General features: G+C 46.7%; 1 protein-coding gene across 1 annotated transcript in view; it reads left to right on the forward strand.

The window, feature by feature from the left end:
• The first annotated feature begins 2,055 nt into the window (after positions 1 to 2,055).
• The window catches only part of LOC101162906 (sarcalumenin), a 39,155-nt gene continuing 23,242 nt past the window's right edge, over positions 2,056 to 17,968 (forward strand). The window contains exon 1 of the mRNA XM_004066348.3: positions 2,056 to 2,181. Coding sequence (XP_004066396.2) covers positions 2,097 to 2,181 — 85 coding nt within the window. The 5' untranslated portion in view covers positions 2,056 to 2,096. The remainder of the gene's footprint in view (positions 2,182 to 17,968) is intronic.

Raw genomic sequence — 17,968 nt, forward strand, 5'->3', positions numbered from 1 at the left:
TTTTTTTACTATACTTCTGTTTGGTTTATGGAAAGTTTCTCTCCAGCAGGGGGAGATGATGAGTAACGAAACCGGTTTAATTTGGCAGTTCGAACATTAGAACAATATTTTAGCAGCAAAACAAGGGAAAAATTGTTGTAAGATAAAAGAATATTAACTACATCCAACATAATAATCAGGCTTTTGGGGGAAAAGGAAATAAAACGTGACGTCAAAGCAGCCATGAACCTGCAGGAAGTAATCCGACAGGTTTGATTGACTGATCTATCAAATCTGAACTGAAGGACCCCGCCCTCCAAAAGATTCTCAGTGGGACAAACCATCGAAGAAATGAAGGGGGACTAAATTTCTTATAGGGCTTAAAAGAAATATTACAAAATCTACTAATGAATATATCCAAACTTTCACACATGCAAAGTTTTGTTGACCTGGGAAAAGGCCACCATTTTGAATGAAAAAAAGTGTTTGCTTGACAAGGATCTTGTATGACCCCGCCCCTTTTTACAACACCTGATGTGCGTATTTCTATTTAGTTTTTTTCTCCTCAAAACATTCACATTACCTTCTGTATCTAGAAGAGATACTTGTTTTTATTGATCCTTTCTAGCCTCGTCCCGTTCCATCAGTGACATCTGCTAGGTTGTTTTTTTTGAGTACACATGTAAACTTGCTTTGTTTTAAACCTTCATCCAACCTTTAATACCTTCTACAAATGTAAGCTCCTCCTAGAGGTTTAAATCTGTCACCTCTTAACTCCCCAAGACATTTTAGGAAGCAACTGTGGAAAAAAAAACAGAAGTTGCAGATTTTGAACGCCGTTAGCGTGTCGCGCTAGCCAAAAGGCGTTCCACTAATGCTCTTGTGTACTGGACCTTTGTGCACAAGAATACAAGAATCTTTCAAGCTGAACAAAACAATCGCTGTGTCCGAATTCCTTCACTACAACCTTCATAGTTCACTATATAGTAGAGTGTTCTAGTGTGTCTGAATCTACGATTCCAAAATCCGGATTTTTCTAGAAATTTCCCAGAAGTCTCCGCGAAAAACCAGTGTTCATCGATGCTCATTAAATCGTCAAATATAGACCACAATGCATTGCGTTGGAACAATTTTTGCCAGAAAATTTTATTTAAAAGTATTTTTTGATAAACCATCAACGTTTTTATTATAGGGAGACAGTGGACTCATAAATAATCGTCTCAAAACTCTCATAATAAATATATTTTTACTTTGTGAAAGTGATGACGTCATATCCGCCTTAAAAAAAAATAGTGACCATGGAGTCTAAATTGATTTAAAGTCCAGGGCACTACATAGTAGCACTATATAGTTTTTTAGGGGTTAGGGCAGGAATTCAGACACAGACACTATGAATATCTTCAGAAAGTGGGCGTGGTCAGCATAACTCCTCAGTTGTTTACTTTTGCAGATTCCTCTAAAAATGACACAGATCTGTTCGTCAGCCCCGGACGACCAGAACATCAAATGGTTGCTATAGAGATAAAACCAACAGAAAAGCAGCCACACTGCTTGTCACACTCGGCTCTGATCAGGGTGGCAGGGGCAAAGGGGGAGAGTGAAGGGCGTGTAGCAGCTGCTCAGCCAGTGAGGGTGGGTCAAAGGAAGCGGCGAGGGCGGGGCTGAACCATACAACGCCGCTCATGGTTTCAAATACTGTTGTTTCTAAGAAGGAAAAAAACAAGAAGGCAAAGTCTGAGTTCTGTAAAACTGTTTCCTGTCATGGCTTCCAGACATGAACCAGCTGACTGAGCTGTTTTCTTCTGACAGAGCTCCTAATGCCGAGAGCAAAGACACGATGACGAATCCATCTGCATCGGAGGACCAGATGCCATGTTGTTGATGCACACTGTGATGCTGGGCTTTGGGGAGAGTTCAGCCCACACTTCATTCTCAAAGACCTAAAGCGACACGTGTGCAGCGCCATCAGCAAGTCTGTTTTGGCTCTGGGCTCAGCGGATTGGAGCTGGCAGCTGTTGTGCCTCACAATGGCAGATATAACTGCAGCTGCTGCACCCCTTCTCCGCCGGCGCGGCCTTTGACCTTCAGTCACGGGGGTATATATATAACTGAGGGAGATGGCCGGAGGGTCTCTGGCAGGCAAAATGAGGTCTCTGGTGTCTGCATGTTGCTTTCTGTCTCTCCTGGCTCTGTCGGCTGCAGGTATGATGAACACTTTGATGAAGGCGGTTTGAGAAGCATGCTAACGTTTACGGCTCGCCGTGCTTGGTCTGATGGGAGATTTGTTTGGAGAAGGATAAAAAAGCTGCAGTTTGGCAGGTTAAGTGGGATTTGTGTTGGTAGCACGCTTGGTGGCCAGGCTGGTCCGGGCTCAGCCTGGCTCCCCTCGGTGAGTCACGGGCTGCGCTGAGCTGAGATGAGTGGCTGTCCTCCGAGCCGTGTTCACACGCAGCTTCTGAAGGTTCTTAGCGTGCAATGGTTCAGTCCCCCACAATTTGGTTCAAGCCTCGATTTTTTTTTTGGTCACGGTTTTGTTCCGGTCCGATAAATGATTTATATCATGACAAGAACTACAAATTCAGTTACCAACAAAACCTTTAGCTGGCTCAAACTTAGCCAGGTGTAGCGTAACAAAACTAAGTCAACATGTGGATTTGCAGTGGAGATGGAACCATTCATTTTCCTCACCATTCAGTTCAACGGTTCAGTTTTAAACCCAGAATCGTGGCGTTCCCAGGTCTGAGTTTCCGTTTCTTCATTCTTATGCCTAAAACATGACATTTGTAAAAGCTTAAACGAATAACCTGTCCTCTCAGTGGATCAGTTTGATCCCTTCAAGCTGCCGTAGTCACATGTCAAGAACTTGTCAGGTCCAGCTGTAATCGACCGCTGTGGTGACCAGAGACACGTACTAATGAGCATGTCGACCAACGAAGGTCCTCCCAAAACCACATCAGCATTCTAGAAAAACAAGACGGTGACCTGGTTCCACATCAATGCCGTTACTCTTCCTTCAGTCAAAAGTACTCTTAGTATTTTTTTACCTCAAATCAGCCCTGAAACGTTTGACAGATTTCAAGCTTGATCTGCTTTTCGTTCCAGTTTACTGACTGCATATCAAAGTGATTTCAACAGAATCTACTCTGATGGAAGCAGGGGCGGAGCTACAACACTTTATTTGGGGGGGTCAAGACAGGGGCAGAAGACCAAGCAAGGGTGGCAGAACACCAGAGAGGACGGCCATTACAAATGAAAGGATAAAAAATTGTGCATTTCTAAACGATTTATTATTGTTATTCTATTCTTTCTTATTTCTGCAGTGTTTAAAGAAGCGTGTATTGATGATTTATTAATTTTTCTCAATATTGACACTAACATTGACTCAAAAAGGGGGGAGGGCAAGAGTGGCGCAAAGTTTTTTTTTCCGCTCTGCCCCTGGATGGACCTACAGGGATGAACTTGTTCTAAAGAGTAGGTAATTCAGAGAAATAGGATGTGATGAACCTACATATCACATGCATCCGTGCAGGGGGGTTGACCTGCGCGGTTCCGCAGGTTTTTGGGTTTGTGTGGCTCCGTTGAGGGTCATAGAGAGGAGTTGTTGCATCTTAAGGGGAGCGCCGGTGTGTTTTCCAGTTCCCTTGTGGCTCGTATGCTCATGAAAATGGAACGTTCCACTGTTGTGCGTGTGGTAGGTGTATAGTGAAGTTTTAGTAAGGATGTTGGAAGTTACACACGTTTGACGTCCGGGTGATGCTGTCTTACGGCGTTCTTACGCCACGCTCCTGTCATTAGTAAGGTGTGCGCTCTGGCTCCTTACTGACTGCACACAAATGCTGCTCGCACGAGGCGTGCACGTGATCCGTGAGTGCCTGCAGGACGTCCACACAAACCACACTCTGATTGGCTAAATTCCTCATTTCGGCCAGGCTAAAGCAAGGAGCGTGCACGTGTCTAAAGCGAGGAGCATGCACGTGTCATGTGAACAGCACTAATGGGCTCCTTGTTTAATCTGCAGGATTTGATGTACTTTAAAAAAAGAAAAAATCTGTACGACACGCCTGCGTCTCACCTACTTTTCCCCTCACTCACCTTTACATGTTACATACATGTTCACTATGACCTGTCTAAAATGACCGTAGAAGAAAACAAACATTTTGGGCATAAAGGTAACTAAAGCAGTCTACGACCTTGAAAATTCGTCCGGTTTTCCTGCTATATTCTTACATCACTGCTTATCATTTCTACGTTTTTCGGTTCTCATAGCTTTTAATCTGTGTTGAGAAGGACTCTCTACAAAAGGAATAGATTACATTATTATGGTAACATTTTGCCACACCAAACTATCATATTTTAACACAAGTTCAGTAACCTCATTATCACACTTTTGACTGTATATCAGACCTGGACTGAGTGACTCCTCCCTTCTGCCGTTCCAAACAGGAAGTACGTCAGCCAAAATCCCACAGACTTCTTTAGAGAAATAAACAGCTGGTACTCAATCATTCTATTGGTCAGAAGAACCGTTCTGGATCTGATACCTTTTTTTTTATGTTATATTTTCTTCAGCGCAAGTTATTCAAGTTAGAAACCGACCAATCAGATGCCCCAGTGCAAGTAGGTGGAGCCTGCTGGCCCCCACCATCCAACGAGCAAAACCTTTGATTGACAGACTTTGTGTAGCCCACTTTGAAGGGACAGGGGCATGGCCATTCAACAAGCTCACTCCTAGTTGGAGAGAGTGGTTGTCATAGAAACGCGGACTCAGACCAGCTCGGACCAATCACTGCTTACTGACGAGTTCTGGTTCCAACATGTGGTTGGAGCCGGATGCAAACCATTGTCTATGGGTGACGTCACACTCGCTCACTCCAGTTCTTATACAGTCATTGGGATCACATAACAGACAAACAGCTCCAAAGCATAATTATTTTAAAGTAGAAATACCAAATAACAGAAATATGAAAAACAAACAACACACTATGGTTTTTCTCTTTTTTCTGACGTCTCACTTCAATCGTTTTAATTCATTTGGACTTCATAGACGGAGACATATTTATTGTTAGGATTCGCGTCCTGGTTTTTTATGTTTATCTGTCTGTTGTGCTGTTGAAGGTTAACAAGTGGAGGAATTGCGCAATTTTTTTAGCTGTAAAGAACAATCTGTGTCATACATAGCAGTTGCAGTAGTTGCAGTAGTTGTGAGCAACAGTGCAACAGAAAGCAGCATGGGTTTGTGACGATCACAGGGAGGTGAAAAAAGTCACACTTGCTGAAAATAGAAGTGGAATTATCCCTTTTCTTTTCACCCTCTGACTCATTGTGGGACTATTTCCGTCTGTCCAGCACCAGGCACCTGTTCTGCTCTGTCCCTGCAACGCTGAAGCGTTCCCACAGCTGCAGGAGAAGCACCAAAAGAAAGACCACACCCCATAAAAAACCCACAAACCAGCTGATAGCTACCCTTGTGCTATCTTAGATGACCCCCCCCTCCATTAACGTGTTCTCCCTACCATGACAAAGGTGGATAAAGGTGGAAAGATTTCATGTAATCCATGGACACCAGTGAAGATCACAGATCATTGAAGAAAAAAGGCTCAGAACACTGTCTAGTGGGTCTAGATGACCCACCTCCCAACGTTAAAGTGCCTAGGATAGAACAAGGGTTACCAATGACCTCAGGTTTTGCTTAGTGACAGAAAAACTCGTGTTAGTCATCGTGAAATTGGAAAATTAGAGAACAAATTTCAAAGGCAGGCGTGGTTTGTTCAGAAGCTACGTTAGTTATCTTTTGAAAATTTGCAATCATTTTATCTTAACAATGAAGCTCCCAGTTTGGGGTATTTGAGGGTTTTGGATTCCGGAGACATTCGATCCTCTGTGGAGCTTAATATCTGCTAATGAGGAGGACGTTTCCTTCATGGATGGAAAGCAGCAGCAGGTTCTTTGCGGATCATGGGGGGGGGGGGGGGGGGGGGGGGGGGTTGCTAAAACATTACGTTTAAGGATTTATCCTGTAAATGTTATATTACAATTACAGTGATTTAAACAAACGGAACATTTTACACTGCTTCAAAAAGTAAGTCCTTTACCTGGACGAAGGAAGGATTCTTTTGAAATGCTTTCAACCACACAACAAAACCACACAACACAACACACTATATTACAGTTTTTCTCAGTCGCTTTAGTACAATTCTCAGATCAGAATGAAATTCCCAAAACTATTCGTTCAATCTTCACATCATGATGTCACTTGTGCACATCATATAACCAGTTTCTCACTTCTTTGAACAAGTTGCATTGCTTTGGTACATCCATGCAAATGATTATGTACAATTCTCTGCTCTTTGCTACATTATCAATTGTTTATGTCATGTTGATGTATTAAAAAGTTCACTGTGCAATAGTCTTACTCCTCAAAACACCTAGTCATTAGTTCATCGTATTAGTCATCAACTGCAAAATGGTTGACCAAATGGTCATAATGTGACAAACATATTTCACTGCATTGCAAGAGAGGATATTCGCTGTGATGTGGATGAGAATTTGTGGCCTAACATACAGGAACGACAAGAGGTGTAGGGAGACCACACCAATTCCTGCTGCACTGCCTGGACTGTTGGACAGAACATTGTCCTCTTTTTTCCCCTTTGTGTTACTGTTTGCAGTGGGTTTTTTCTATGTTAGTATGACATGGTCTGTCAACAAATTACAATATGAACAATAAAAGTGTAAATGGAAATCTTGTCCAGTCTCTTGCAATCAAACAAAAAAAGGTGTAACTTCCATTTGACAATAATTGTCATCAAGACTTTAGCCATAGTTTCCATCAGAACCTCCCTCTAAAGTACACAGTTATATTGACAACATGACTAAGTAATTTGACTGTCTTGTTCGTAGACAATGACACAAGGACTTGACATTCTGATGGCACTGACATGTTCAATGACATAAAGACTTAGTTTTGAGAGATGAACTAAAGATTTTGAGCAAGTTACAGGCTTTTGCAAGAAATCCATAGTGTTTTGCTGTTTGTACAAATTGTTTTGAGAAATGCACACATGTATTTGCAAACTTCAATTCTGATCTGAGAATTGTACTAAAGCGACTGAGAAAAACTGAAATGGTATTAACCCTTGTGCTCTCTTATTTTTTATTTTTTATTTTTTTTAACTTGTCCTGTCCAACAGCTAGGCAGACAGATGAGAGCTGAGGGCCTCTTGTCTTGGACAGATTTTACTTTAACAAGAGGAGTTATTAATCTTCAGACAAACCAAAGGTATGTCTGAATAAACCCCTTTTGGAATTGAGGCCAAACTTTATTAATTTCAATCATGTTTGAAAATCTTTGGTGTTGGACCGGATTGAAAAGGAAAGAAGGGATGAAGAGGGAGGGATGTCAGAGGGGGGTAGGAGGGTGATAGTGGGAGGGGGGGATAAGACCATGAAGCAGCATAGACCAGACAGGTTTACTGGTTGTTTATCATTACGGTAAGGCTCAAATGTAGTACAAAAATGGCGGGGCCTATCCACACACACACTCAAATATTATCAACACACCTGCTAGCTGTAAAAATGTCCACATATCAACATGTACACAAAACAGATAGTGTTCACACACGCATACCTATGCCTTTAAACCAACTAGTGTGAAATCTTTCATTCATTCAATCATGCAAACTATTAGTGCAAAGGTGAGCTAACACCTGTGCTCAGGTGAGTGTTTATTTTCTTCTAAAATGGATGGTGGAACGTGACAAGAAGGAGGGAGAGTGCCCAGCCATCCCCACCCCAAGACCCCTTCCGCAGCAGCAGCGGCAGCCGAATTCCCCCCAACGCCACACGGGAACCGGCAGGGAACAACCGCCGCCTGGGCGACCAAGCCCGCCACCCAGGCCAGGGCCAGCAGGACCGCCGCGAGGCCCCTAGAGCCAGAGAGCAGGGAGGCACGGAGGGAAAGAGAGCGCCGCCCCAGCCCAACCAGGAGAGCAGCCCCACCGCCGCGCCGGGAGCGCCCAACCCAGGGCCCCACCGGAGAAGGACGCCCACAGCCCCAGACGAGCTCCCCACCACCACCCAGGAGTTCCGGGCATCCCCCCTCCCCCACCCCAGGTACGAGCCAGGACCCCCCAAGGGAGACCCGCTCCGCACTCCAGGCAGCCACCCACCCGGCCCACGGTTGGTCCAGGGAGGAGCAAGGCAGGGGCCCGCCGCCCCCGCCCCGGAGGGGGGAACCCCGGGGAAAAAAGAGGGCCCACAAGGGGTGTTATAAATATGGCCCGACCAGGCTCGGCCATGTTGGAAGTTTGGCGGGGCCCAGCGCTCAGGGGCAAGGACCAGGACCCACCCCCCAGGGACACGAACACCCCCGGCTCAGGTGTAATATGAACCCCCCCACCGTGCGGAGAGAGCACCGCCGGGCCTAGGGAGCCAGCACCCAAGGGACACGGCCGCCATCGCCAAGGGGCCCGCACCCCCCACCAGGGAAGGGGTAGGGGACAGATGGACCCAGGTCCCACCTTCCTTGCAAAATGTGTGTGCGTGTATGTGTGTTTGAAAGGGTGTGTGTGTGCATGTGTGTGTGTTTATGTTGGAATGTATATATTGAAGGGGGAGGGGTGTGTTTACTAAGGGGGGTGCAGTTAAAATTGGCGAGTAGGGCACTAAGGGGACATCTCCTGATTACTCACAGTAATGTCCCCTCACCCTCCCCACCAAGGGGCCCTAAATGTCTAAGGTGCAGTTAAAATTGGCGGGTAGGGTGCCAGGAGGACATCTGCTGCTTGCTGGCAGTGATGTCCAAGCACCCCCCCTACCAAGGACCCTACATGTCTAAGGTGCAAATAAAACCGAAAGAGGGGGGGCCCACTCCATACGGCAACCATAGGAGGGGGGCCACTGCCAAGTAGCCCCCCCCAAGGCGCATCGCAGGCTAGACCCCCCACCCCCTCACCCTAATATGAGGTTATATGAGGAAGGGGGTAAGTTGGGGACAGCTGGTAGACTGTCCCCCGGTGGTCAAACAGCTGTCCCCCAGCCCCCCCCCCCCCTCCCACCCCCAGCAAAGGGGCCAGGGCCACCCAGCCCAGGGGCCCCACCCCCGGAGGCGCCGACACCCCAGGCCCAGCACCACCCACCCCACACAGAGAGAGAGGAGCCAGAAAAACGTCGCCCCCCCCGGAGCAAGCTCAGGCCCCCACCCCCAAACGCCGGCCCTAGAAGAGCCCTGGTCAGGCCTCGACGGGACCGAGGCAGCCAACCGGCCGGGGAAACTGCCGATGGCCTCAGCGGAGACCCCGACCCGTCAACCCCCCCTGCCCCGTACCAATAGTGCCCCCCCCCCCCCCCCCAGAATGCCCCCCCACAGGACAGGGCCGACAAGACACCCCCCCACCCCACCCCACCCCAGGCCCGGCAGCCGAAGCGGATGACACCCAGAGCGACCGGGGACCCCCAAGATGGCCGTCCCGTCCCGCCCCAGAGCCAGGGAAGGGCCGATCCCAGCCCCAGGTGTAGATGGACAGCCCATCCGGCCCCCCCCCGAGCAGGGCCCTCCGCCAACCCCCCCAGCACAGGCAAAGGGACCACCCCCCCAGCCAAGCCAGACCACCACCCCACCACGCACCCCCACACCCAAGCCCAGAGGACAACGCAGCACCCCAGCCCGCCCCACCCAGGCGCCGGACCCGACCCCCGACCAACAGAGCCCCCACCACCCCCCGCCAGGCACCGGAGGCCCCGACCCCCACCCCGGCCCACGGCAGAAGGGCAAGGAGCAACGACGACCAGGCCCCCCCACCCCCTAAGTCATGGAGTTAGCTATGGGAGACCAGAGAGACCGAATTCTTTCAAAGTTACTTGAACCTTGGGCTGACATTTTTTCCAAGCTGATATGATCAAGCAGCAGATTTCTGTGTTGACTTATATTTATATTTTTCTTGCTTTTCCAATTTATTAAAATAGTTTTTTTAGCAATGCAAAGAGTTATGAAAATGATAGAGCCTAATCCTCCTTCTACATCGATGGCACTCATGTCACCAAGCACACAAAGTGACGGTGAAGCTGTGATTGAAACCTTAAGCCAGACTGATAGATCGGCACATACCTGCTGCCAGAGAGCCTGGACAGGAGTGCAGAACCATAGTGCGTGCATGTAGCTGTCGGGCAGATTACCGTCACAGTGCTGACAAATGTCTGAGTTGCTGAGACCCATCTTGAACATCCTCTGTCCAGTGTAGTATATTCTGTGAAGAGTTTTGAAATGGATTAGGTGCAGATTTGGACTTTTTGTCAGTTTAAAGGTGTTTAGACAAAGTTCTGACCAAAAGCTTTCATCTGTGCTGATGCTCAAATCAGCATCCCATTTTGTTGTCGGAAGTGAAATATTATTATCTAAATTACATAAAAGTTTTTATATTTTGGAGAGAGTTTTATTCATTGAGAAATTGATCAGAGTGGTAACTACATCTGGTAGCTTTAAATCGTTGTCTCTGTATTTAAACCCTTGTGCTCTCTTAGATGACCCCACCCTTACATTGACGTGTTATTCCTACCATGACAAAGGTGGATAAAGGTGGAAAGATTTCATGTAATCCATGGACACCAGTGAAGATCACAAATCATTGAAGAAGAAAGGTTCAGAGCACTGTCTAGTGGGTCTAGATGACACAACTCCCAATGGTAAAGTGCATAGGATAGCACAAGGGTTACATGTATTAGTCTAGGCAGGTCTGGATGTGGAATCATAAAGGAAGACTGACTACTGGCTGATCCATCTTGGTTGTCTTTGAAACAAGGCAGAACGCGGCTCAGTTGTGGGCGTGGCCTCCACATGCCCATATTACTGATGAGGCAGCGGATGGTCTCCGGGAGGGGTCTCCTCCCACACCTGGACCAGAGCATCCGCCAACTCCTGGACAGTCTGATGGATGGACCAAATCACAATGTCCCACATGACTGGATTCAGGTCTGGGGGGACGGGCGGGCCGGTCCACGACATCAACACCGTCGTCTAGCCGGACCTGCTGACACACTCCAGCCACACGAGGTCCAGTGTTGCATCAGGAGGAACCCAGGGCCAACCGCACCAGCATGTGGTCTCACAAGGGGTCTGAGGATCTCAGCCGGGTACCTACTGGCAGTCAGGCTGCCTCTGGTGAGCAGACGGGGAGCTGTGCGGCCCCCAACCGCTACTGAGCCACTGCCAAACGGGTCGTGTTGGACGACGTTGCAGCAGCAGAACGTTCTCCACGGCGTGACCAGACCGTCATCTGTGAAGACCACAGGGCGCCGGTGGTGAATCTGCCAATCGTGGTGTTCTCTATCAGATGCCAAACGTCTTCATGGTGTTGGGCTTTTAGCTCAACTCCCACCTGTGGACGTGGGGCTCATATCGCCCTCATGGAGACCGTTTCCAACCGTTTGAGCAGACACATGCACATTTGTGGCCTGCTGGAGGTCCTTTGGCAGGATTCTGGCAGTGTTCCTCCTGTTCCTCCTGCACAAAGGAGGAGGTAGTGGTCCTGATGCAGGGTCGTTGACCTGCTACAGCCTCCTCCACATTTCCTGTACTGGCCCGTCTCCTGGTAGCGCCTGACAGACACAGCAAACCTTCTTGCTACAGCTCGCGTTGATGTGCCGGCCTGGGTGAGATGCACTACCTGGGCCATTTGTGTGAGTTGTAGACGCCGTCTCGCGGTACCGCTGGAGTGACAACACTGTTGGCATTCAAAAGTCACCAAAACATCAGCCAGAACCCATCAGGACAGGAAGTTGTCTGTGGTTAGCAGAACCTTTATTGGAGGTGTCTGACTGATCGGCTCTCATTTCCACCTGTCGTCTACTCCATGAACGCAGAAACATGACAGTGGTGTCAGTCAGTGCTGCTTCCTAACTGGACAGTTTGATGACACAGAAGTGGGATTGACTTGGAGCAACATTGACTTGTTTATGAGCAGTGTGTTTCAAAGCAAACTGACCATTCTTAAAAAATAATATACCTAAACCGTTCTGCGCAGCAACATGACTAAACCTTTTGTTACAATTACTCAGGTGTTCTTGGGCAGGTGGATGACCAAAAAGGGGCGGTGCAAGACCATGGCCCCGCCCAAAGTATTTTCTTCATCACAAATAAGATTTTTTTCTAACAGCATTTTTTCACCTGATAAACAACGATTTGAATGAAGAAATATTGTCCCTGTCATCAGAAAAATGCTACAAGAAGAAAAAAAACACAATTTTCATCAGTGGATCTTGAAACAGATTTAAGTCAAGCTTGGGAAAGAACTTGGATTATATATGCATGGACAGCTGCTCATGTGCAGCTTTACTTCTTTTACTTTTATTAATCTCCTCATTGATAAAAACACTTCATCACCTGAAAACCTCTTCGGCCTGTGTGATGTCATCGGCTCAGCTGTTGCTAGGTAACAAACAGAGCAGTGCAGCGGATTCCTGCCAATCAGGAGATTACAGCCGCGCCTCCCTCTCTGCTTCTCTTTGAACTTCCCAGCTGTTTGTAGTCGATATACTGAGAGAATAAGGCGATGTTGCTCTTCGTCTCGATAGGACAGTCTTTGAGACGTGGACAGCAGCAGAGACTGGAATGGACCCAGCAGGCACCCTTAGCGCCAGCCTTTCTGCTGCCTCCTGTTATCAGTTTAAAAAACTATGAGGTGAAAATGTGTAAGTCGATGGAGACAGACATGTTCATTCATATTTCTTTATTGATTGTCAATTTTTGGGTTCAGTTTATTACTCGTCAACGATTTACAAGCATAGATAGATAGATAGATAGATAGATAGATAGATAGATAGATAGATAGATAGATAGATAGATAGATAGATAGATAGATAGATAGATAGATAGATAGATAGATAGATAGATAGATAGATAGATAGATAGATAGATAGATAGATAGATAGATAGATAGATAGATAGATAGATAGATAGATAGATAGATAGATAGATAGATCTTTATTGTCATTGTCATACGTACACTAAAACTAAAAGTGCCATCTGGTCAGTTCAACATTCATACATTTAAAAAAATGAAAACAACTTTCTACAAAAATAATAAATAATACATAAACTACATAAAAGCATGTCAATACGTAGTAAAGACCATAATAATGATAATAATAATATATATAAAGGAAGCTCCCAAACTATTATAATTTATAAGGAGAGGTCTAAGTTTACCATGTTTATGGCGGTTGGATAAAAACTGTTCTGGAGTCTTTTTGTCCTTACTGTGCTTGACCTGCAGCGTTTACCTGAAGGCAGCAGGTCAAACGGGGAGTGACCGGGGTGTGAAGAGTCTCTGCATCAGGCCTTTATGAAAGCATTGTAATTTATGTGCTCACTAGGAAAAGAAGGTAACAACACTAACAATGATACGCAGGGGAGTTTTAGCTTAATGTCAGCATTACTTGAAACAGAAGACGAACATGATTTCCTGCATAAAACTCCAACATGACTGAAACTGCTGAGCCACTTTTCAGGTCCCCAAACACCAGCGGCCCTATGGGAGTAAATAGTGCGACTAGTCTTTGTAAAGCTTGCTGAAATACCAGAGATATTTGAGATGATGAAATCCTAAACATCCCGTTGAAACTGCCTGATGCCTTTTGTCCTCATCTCTTCGCACTGAAGCCGTCCTGTAAATGGAGGTGTTCCCGTTCCTGCGGGACACACGCGTGTTCCTCCTCCTGGTAGAAAGTCAGGTACAGGTTGTCCCTGTACTCACATGTGACTGATTACTTCTCTCACTGACGATAATGGAGCTGCAGTTTGATCGGAGATGTGTCAGTTTACTCTGTTTGTAAAGGTTGAACTATATTTAGCTTTGATCTTGAAAGTAGGGGAGAGCGGGGTAAGATGATCCACCTTTTACCTTTGCTGTCTGGGAGTTCAGAGAAAATGACACAGAAATAAAATGAAAAAACTCATGCTTTCAATTTTAGGATGTCCCCTATCAAATAAAATGATCAGAATGTTGCTCTGACAAAGCTGACCAAAAGAATGACTCATCCAAAATTTAAAAAGTGCTCCCCTGGTTCTACTTTCCCCAGGTCAGGTCAGTGTCAGTCACATCTTCCCGTGTGGGGGGGTCGGCCTGTATAGTAATGACCTTTTCTACTGCACACTTCTCAGCATCATAGCAAGACAGAACAGATTAGTACCAACTAAATGTGTGGTCACATGACCTAACATGTCAGAGGTTACCTAGATGTGAGGGGTGACTCATCTTACACCGCTACCCAATGATATTCTAACAACCAACACAGTTCTGATGAAGAACAAAGGTTCAGTTCAGTCTTTACCAAAGAATGGTACCAAATCCGGATACATTGGGAGTGATAAAAAAAAAGTCTTGGCGTTTCTGTTTCCATTCAAACCAAAGATGGATCCTACTGTAGAAATGTCTCAATAACAGGCAGACGGCTAGTTCCAAATGCAGCAGGTTTATTAGCTCAGCGAAAGGTACACAGTGATAAAACAGGGTCAGGCAGGCAGGGGGTCAATAACAGGCATAAGTTCATCAAGAGGAAAGACAGGAAGGTCAAAAGCCAGGCGAGGGTCGGGGCAGGCGCCAGGCAAACAGGGTCAGGAGACAGAACATCAAGTCCAGATATAATTTGATTTGAAATGGTTTATTTCAAGCAATCAAATAAGAATAATACACAAAAACAATACAATCATCAGTTATGCATTAATACAATGACGAATTAAACTTAGACATATTAATAAATATTGCTTGAAAGGGAGTGGAAGGAAGCGAACTTCTATAATCCCACCCCAGATATAACGGATACTCTGTCAAACAGCCTGAACTCCTTTACAGTTTTCTATTTTTTTTTTCATTTTTTTTTTGTTTTGTTTTTTTAACTTGTCCTGTCCAACAGCTGGACAACTTTACAGTTTTCTGAAATTAGACTGAGCATTTTGTAACGAGAAGATCAAATTATATCATTTAAAAAAAAAATTTTTAAATCAATCAATGTTTTTATTTGTCGAGGCTTGTGTGTACGGGCTTGTCTGCGGGCAAAAAATTTGTCAAACCCGCACGGGTCACACAGGTGACCCACGTGAAATATCCAGGTGGTAGAGCGCTCAGTAAACACGTAGAGAGAAAATGTTCATCAACATTTTTCTTCGGGCGACAGGTCGTAGAGAACACTTTTACAAAACGTAAGGGTTAAGTAGGCGAGACTGTACTAATGCATCACGTGCACGCCCCATGCGTGCAGCATTTGTGTGGTCAGTAAGGAGCCAGAACCCCCACCTTACTAATGACTAGAGTGTGGCAAAAGGACGCCGTACAACAGCATCACCCGTACGTCATACGTGTGTGTAGCTTCCATTAGCCTTACGAATACTTTACGATACACTTACCACACACACGATAATGGCACGATCCATTTTCATGATATCCCATTAAGGTGGCTGTTATTGCCTCAAGAGAAAGGCGTGTCAGATGTGTCTTACACCTGACTGCTGTCCTGCATGACCCAAAAACCTGCGACACCGGTAGAGTTTAAACCCCGGACAGGTGGATGTGACTAAGACCTTTTTAATCCTCGTCCTGCTACAGAAATAAACTGATTTAGGATTTCATAGTAAAGAGCTACAACTTTTTTTCCCAATGATGCTAACTTATTCTAGTCTTTAGGATACATCACCAAACCATCATACCACTGCCACCATGTTTGATTGTTGGCATGTCTTGTCTCTGACATGTTAAGAAGCAGAGACCTTCAATTTCCACAAAGTTCAGTCTCCAGAACACCAGCCTATATATCCTTTGTTCCACACAGTCAGCCAGACTGGGTCTATGTAAAACCCTCTGGTGACTTTTACTCACTCTGCTCTTTGTAAAGAGAGGAATGTTTGTCTTCATTTAGGCAGGTGAGATTGTAATTCCCTAAATGTTGTTCTGACTCCTTGAATGATCTCCTTTAGGAGTTCTTGTGTTCTTGGAATTCTTTGGGCCACAAAAGGCTCTCAATAGTTTCATGTTTTCTACATTAGTTCATAATAGTCCAGGTTCCAGAAATGTACTGACATTTTAAAACATTTTTCCAGACAGACTCATTTAAAGGATGGATCACTTTTGCTCTTGAATGTTTTTTTAAAGTGATAAAATAACAAACAGAAGTACAGCGATGATAGACTATATTCAAAGTTTGGATGGCGATTGTCAGGTATCGGTCCAGGCTTCTTGTCATGATATGACATGAGTTCAGAGTGACCCAAATGCTGGAACCCAGAAGGAGACTCAGACAACGGGGTAAGTTTAGTTGATTTAATATAGCAGAGGGTGAGTAATGCCTTTTCCCAGAGGAGGCGCGGCGGCTGGCTGGAGAGCGGCAGCAGGATTCCAGGGCCAAGACAGCAAGAGACCAGAGGACAGCGACCAGGTGAGTACCAGAGGTGATTCTTCCTGAGACAGAGATGAGAGGAGCAATGAGTAACATGAAGCTTGGTAACAAACAGGAGTATGAGCAGGCCAGACTATGCACCGTGGGAGGAACAACGAACTGGCGTTGAATGATGATCCAGGTGCTCTTTATGAAGGCAACAGCGATGATGAGGTAATTGGAGGCAGCTGGTCGCGTCCAGAACAGAGCAGGCGGGGGAGGGGGAGAGTAGCTGGCAGAGGCACCATGACAGTACCCCCCCCCCTCAACGACCGCCACCTGGTGGTCCAAGACGACGGTCAGGATGGGCGTGGTAGAAGTCGTCGATGAGGGTATGGTCCAGAATGAGGGAATGGGAAATCCATGAACATTCCTCTGGACCATACCCTTCCCAATCCACCAGGAACTGCACCCCCTACCCACGGCGCAGAACATCCAAGATATTGCTGACCGTGAAGGCAGGGGCGCCGTCGATGGTACGGGCAGGCGGCGGGAAAGTGGACGGCGGGCTTAGCGGACTCTCGGTGACTGGCTTGACTTGGGAAATGTGGAATGTGGGATGAACCTTGAAGGCTGCCGGAAGACGTAGCCTGACACAAGTGGGGTTAATGACACGGTCGATGGTGTAGAGCCCAATGAACTTAGGAGCCAGTTTACGGGATGAGGCTTGGAGAGGAATGTTCCGAGCAGATAATACCTTCTGGCCAGGCTGGTTAACTAAGACTCAGCACCCTGTGACGATTGGCGATTTGGCAGTTGCTCTCCTTGGTGCAGAGGAGAGCCGCCCTGGTCTGCAGCCAGATGTCCGGACACCGTTGGAGGTGGAGCTGGACCGAGGGCACTGCCAGATCTAATTCCTGAGAAGGAAACAAAAGGGGGGAGTAACCCAGGGAGACATGCCGGTAGCGGTAGAAGAATGGATATTGTGGGCATACTCCACCCACACTAGGTACTTTGACCAGTCAGCTTGGTTCTGGGCAGCCAGACACCTGAGAGCTGCCTCTAGTTCCTGGTTAGCCCGTTCTGCCTGTCCATTAGCTTGAGAATGATACCCGGAAGTCAGGCTGACCGTAGCTCCGAGGGCGGAACAGAAAGCCTTCCATACTTGAGATGTGAATTGGGGCCCCCGATCGGACACGATGTCACTGGGTATCCCATGATGACGGAAGACGTGGTGGATGAGGGCGTCAGCCGTTTCCATGGCTGTGGGTAACTGAGGCAGGGGATAAATTGAGCGGCTTTGAAAAACGGTCAATGACTGTGAGGATTACCGTATGGCCCTGGGACGGTGGAAGCCCAGTAACAAAATCCACAGCGGACATCGCTGTGGACATCTGTTGCCCTTGCAACAGATGTCCAGAGGGAGGCCGGTTGGAGGACTTAGAACGGGCGCAGGTACTACAGGCCACGATGTACTCCTTGATGTCACGCTCCAACGTGGGCTAGAAAAAAACGACGTTTGAGGAGTCAGATGGTCCGGTAAACCCCCCCCGTGGCAGGCGATGTGGGACGTGTGTCCCCAGGCGAGAACCTCAGACCTGAGGGAATCAGGGACATAGAGAGTGCC

The sequence above is a fragment of the Oryzias latipes genome, chromosome 1, assembly GCF_002234675.1.
Source record: "Oryzias latipes chromosome 1, ASM223467v1".
NCBI classification, from domain to species: Eukaryota; Metazoa; Chordata; class Actinopteri; order Beloniformes; family Adrianichthyidae; genus Oryzias; species Oryzias latipes.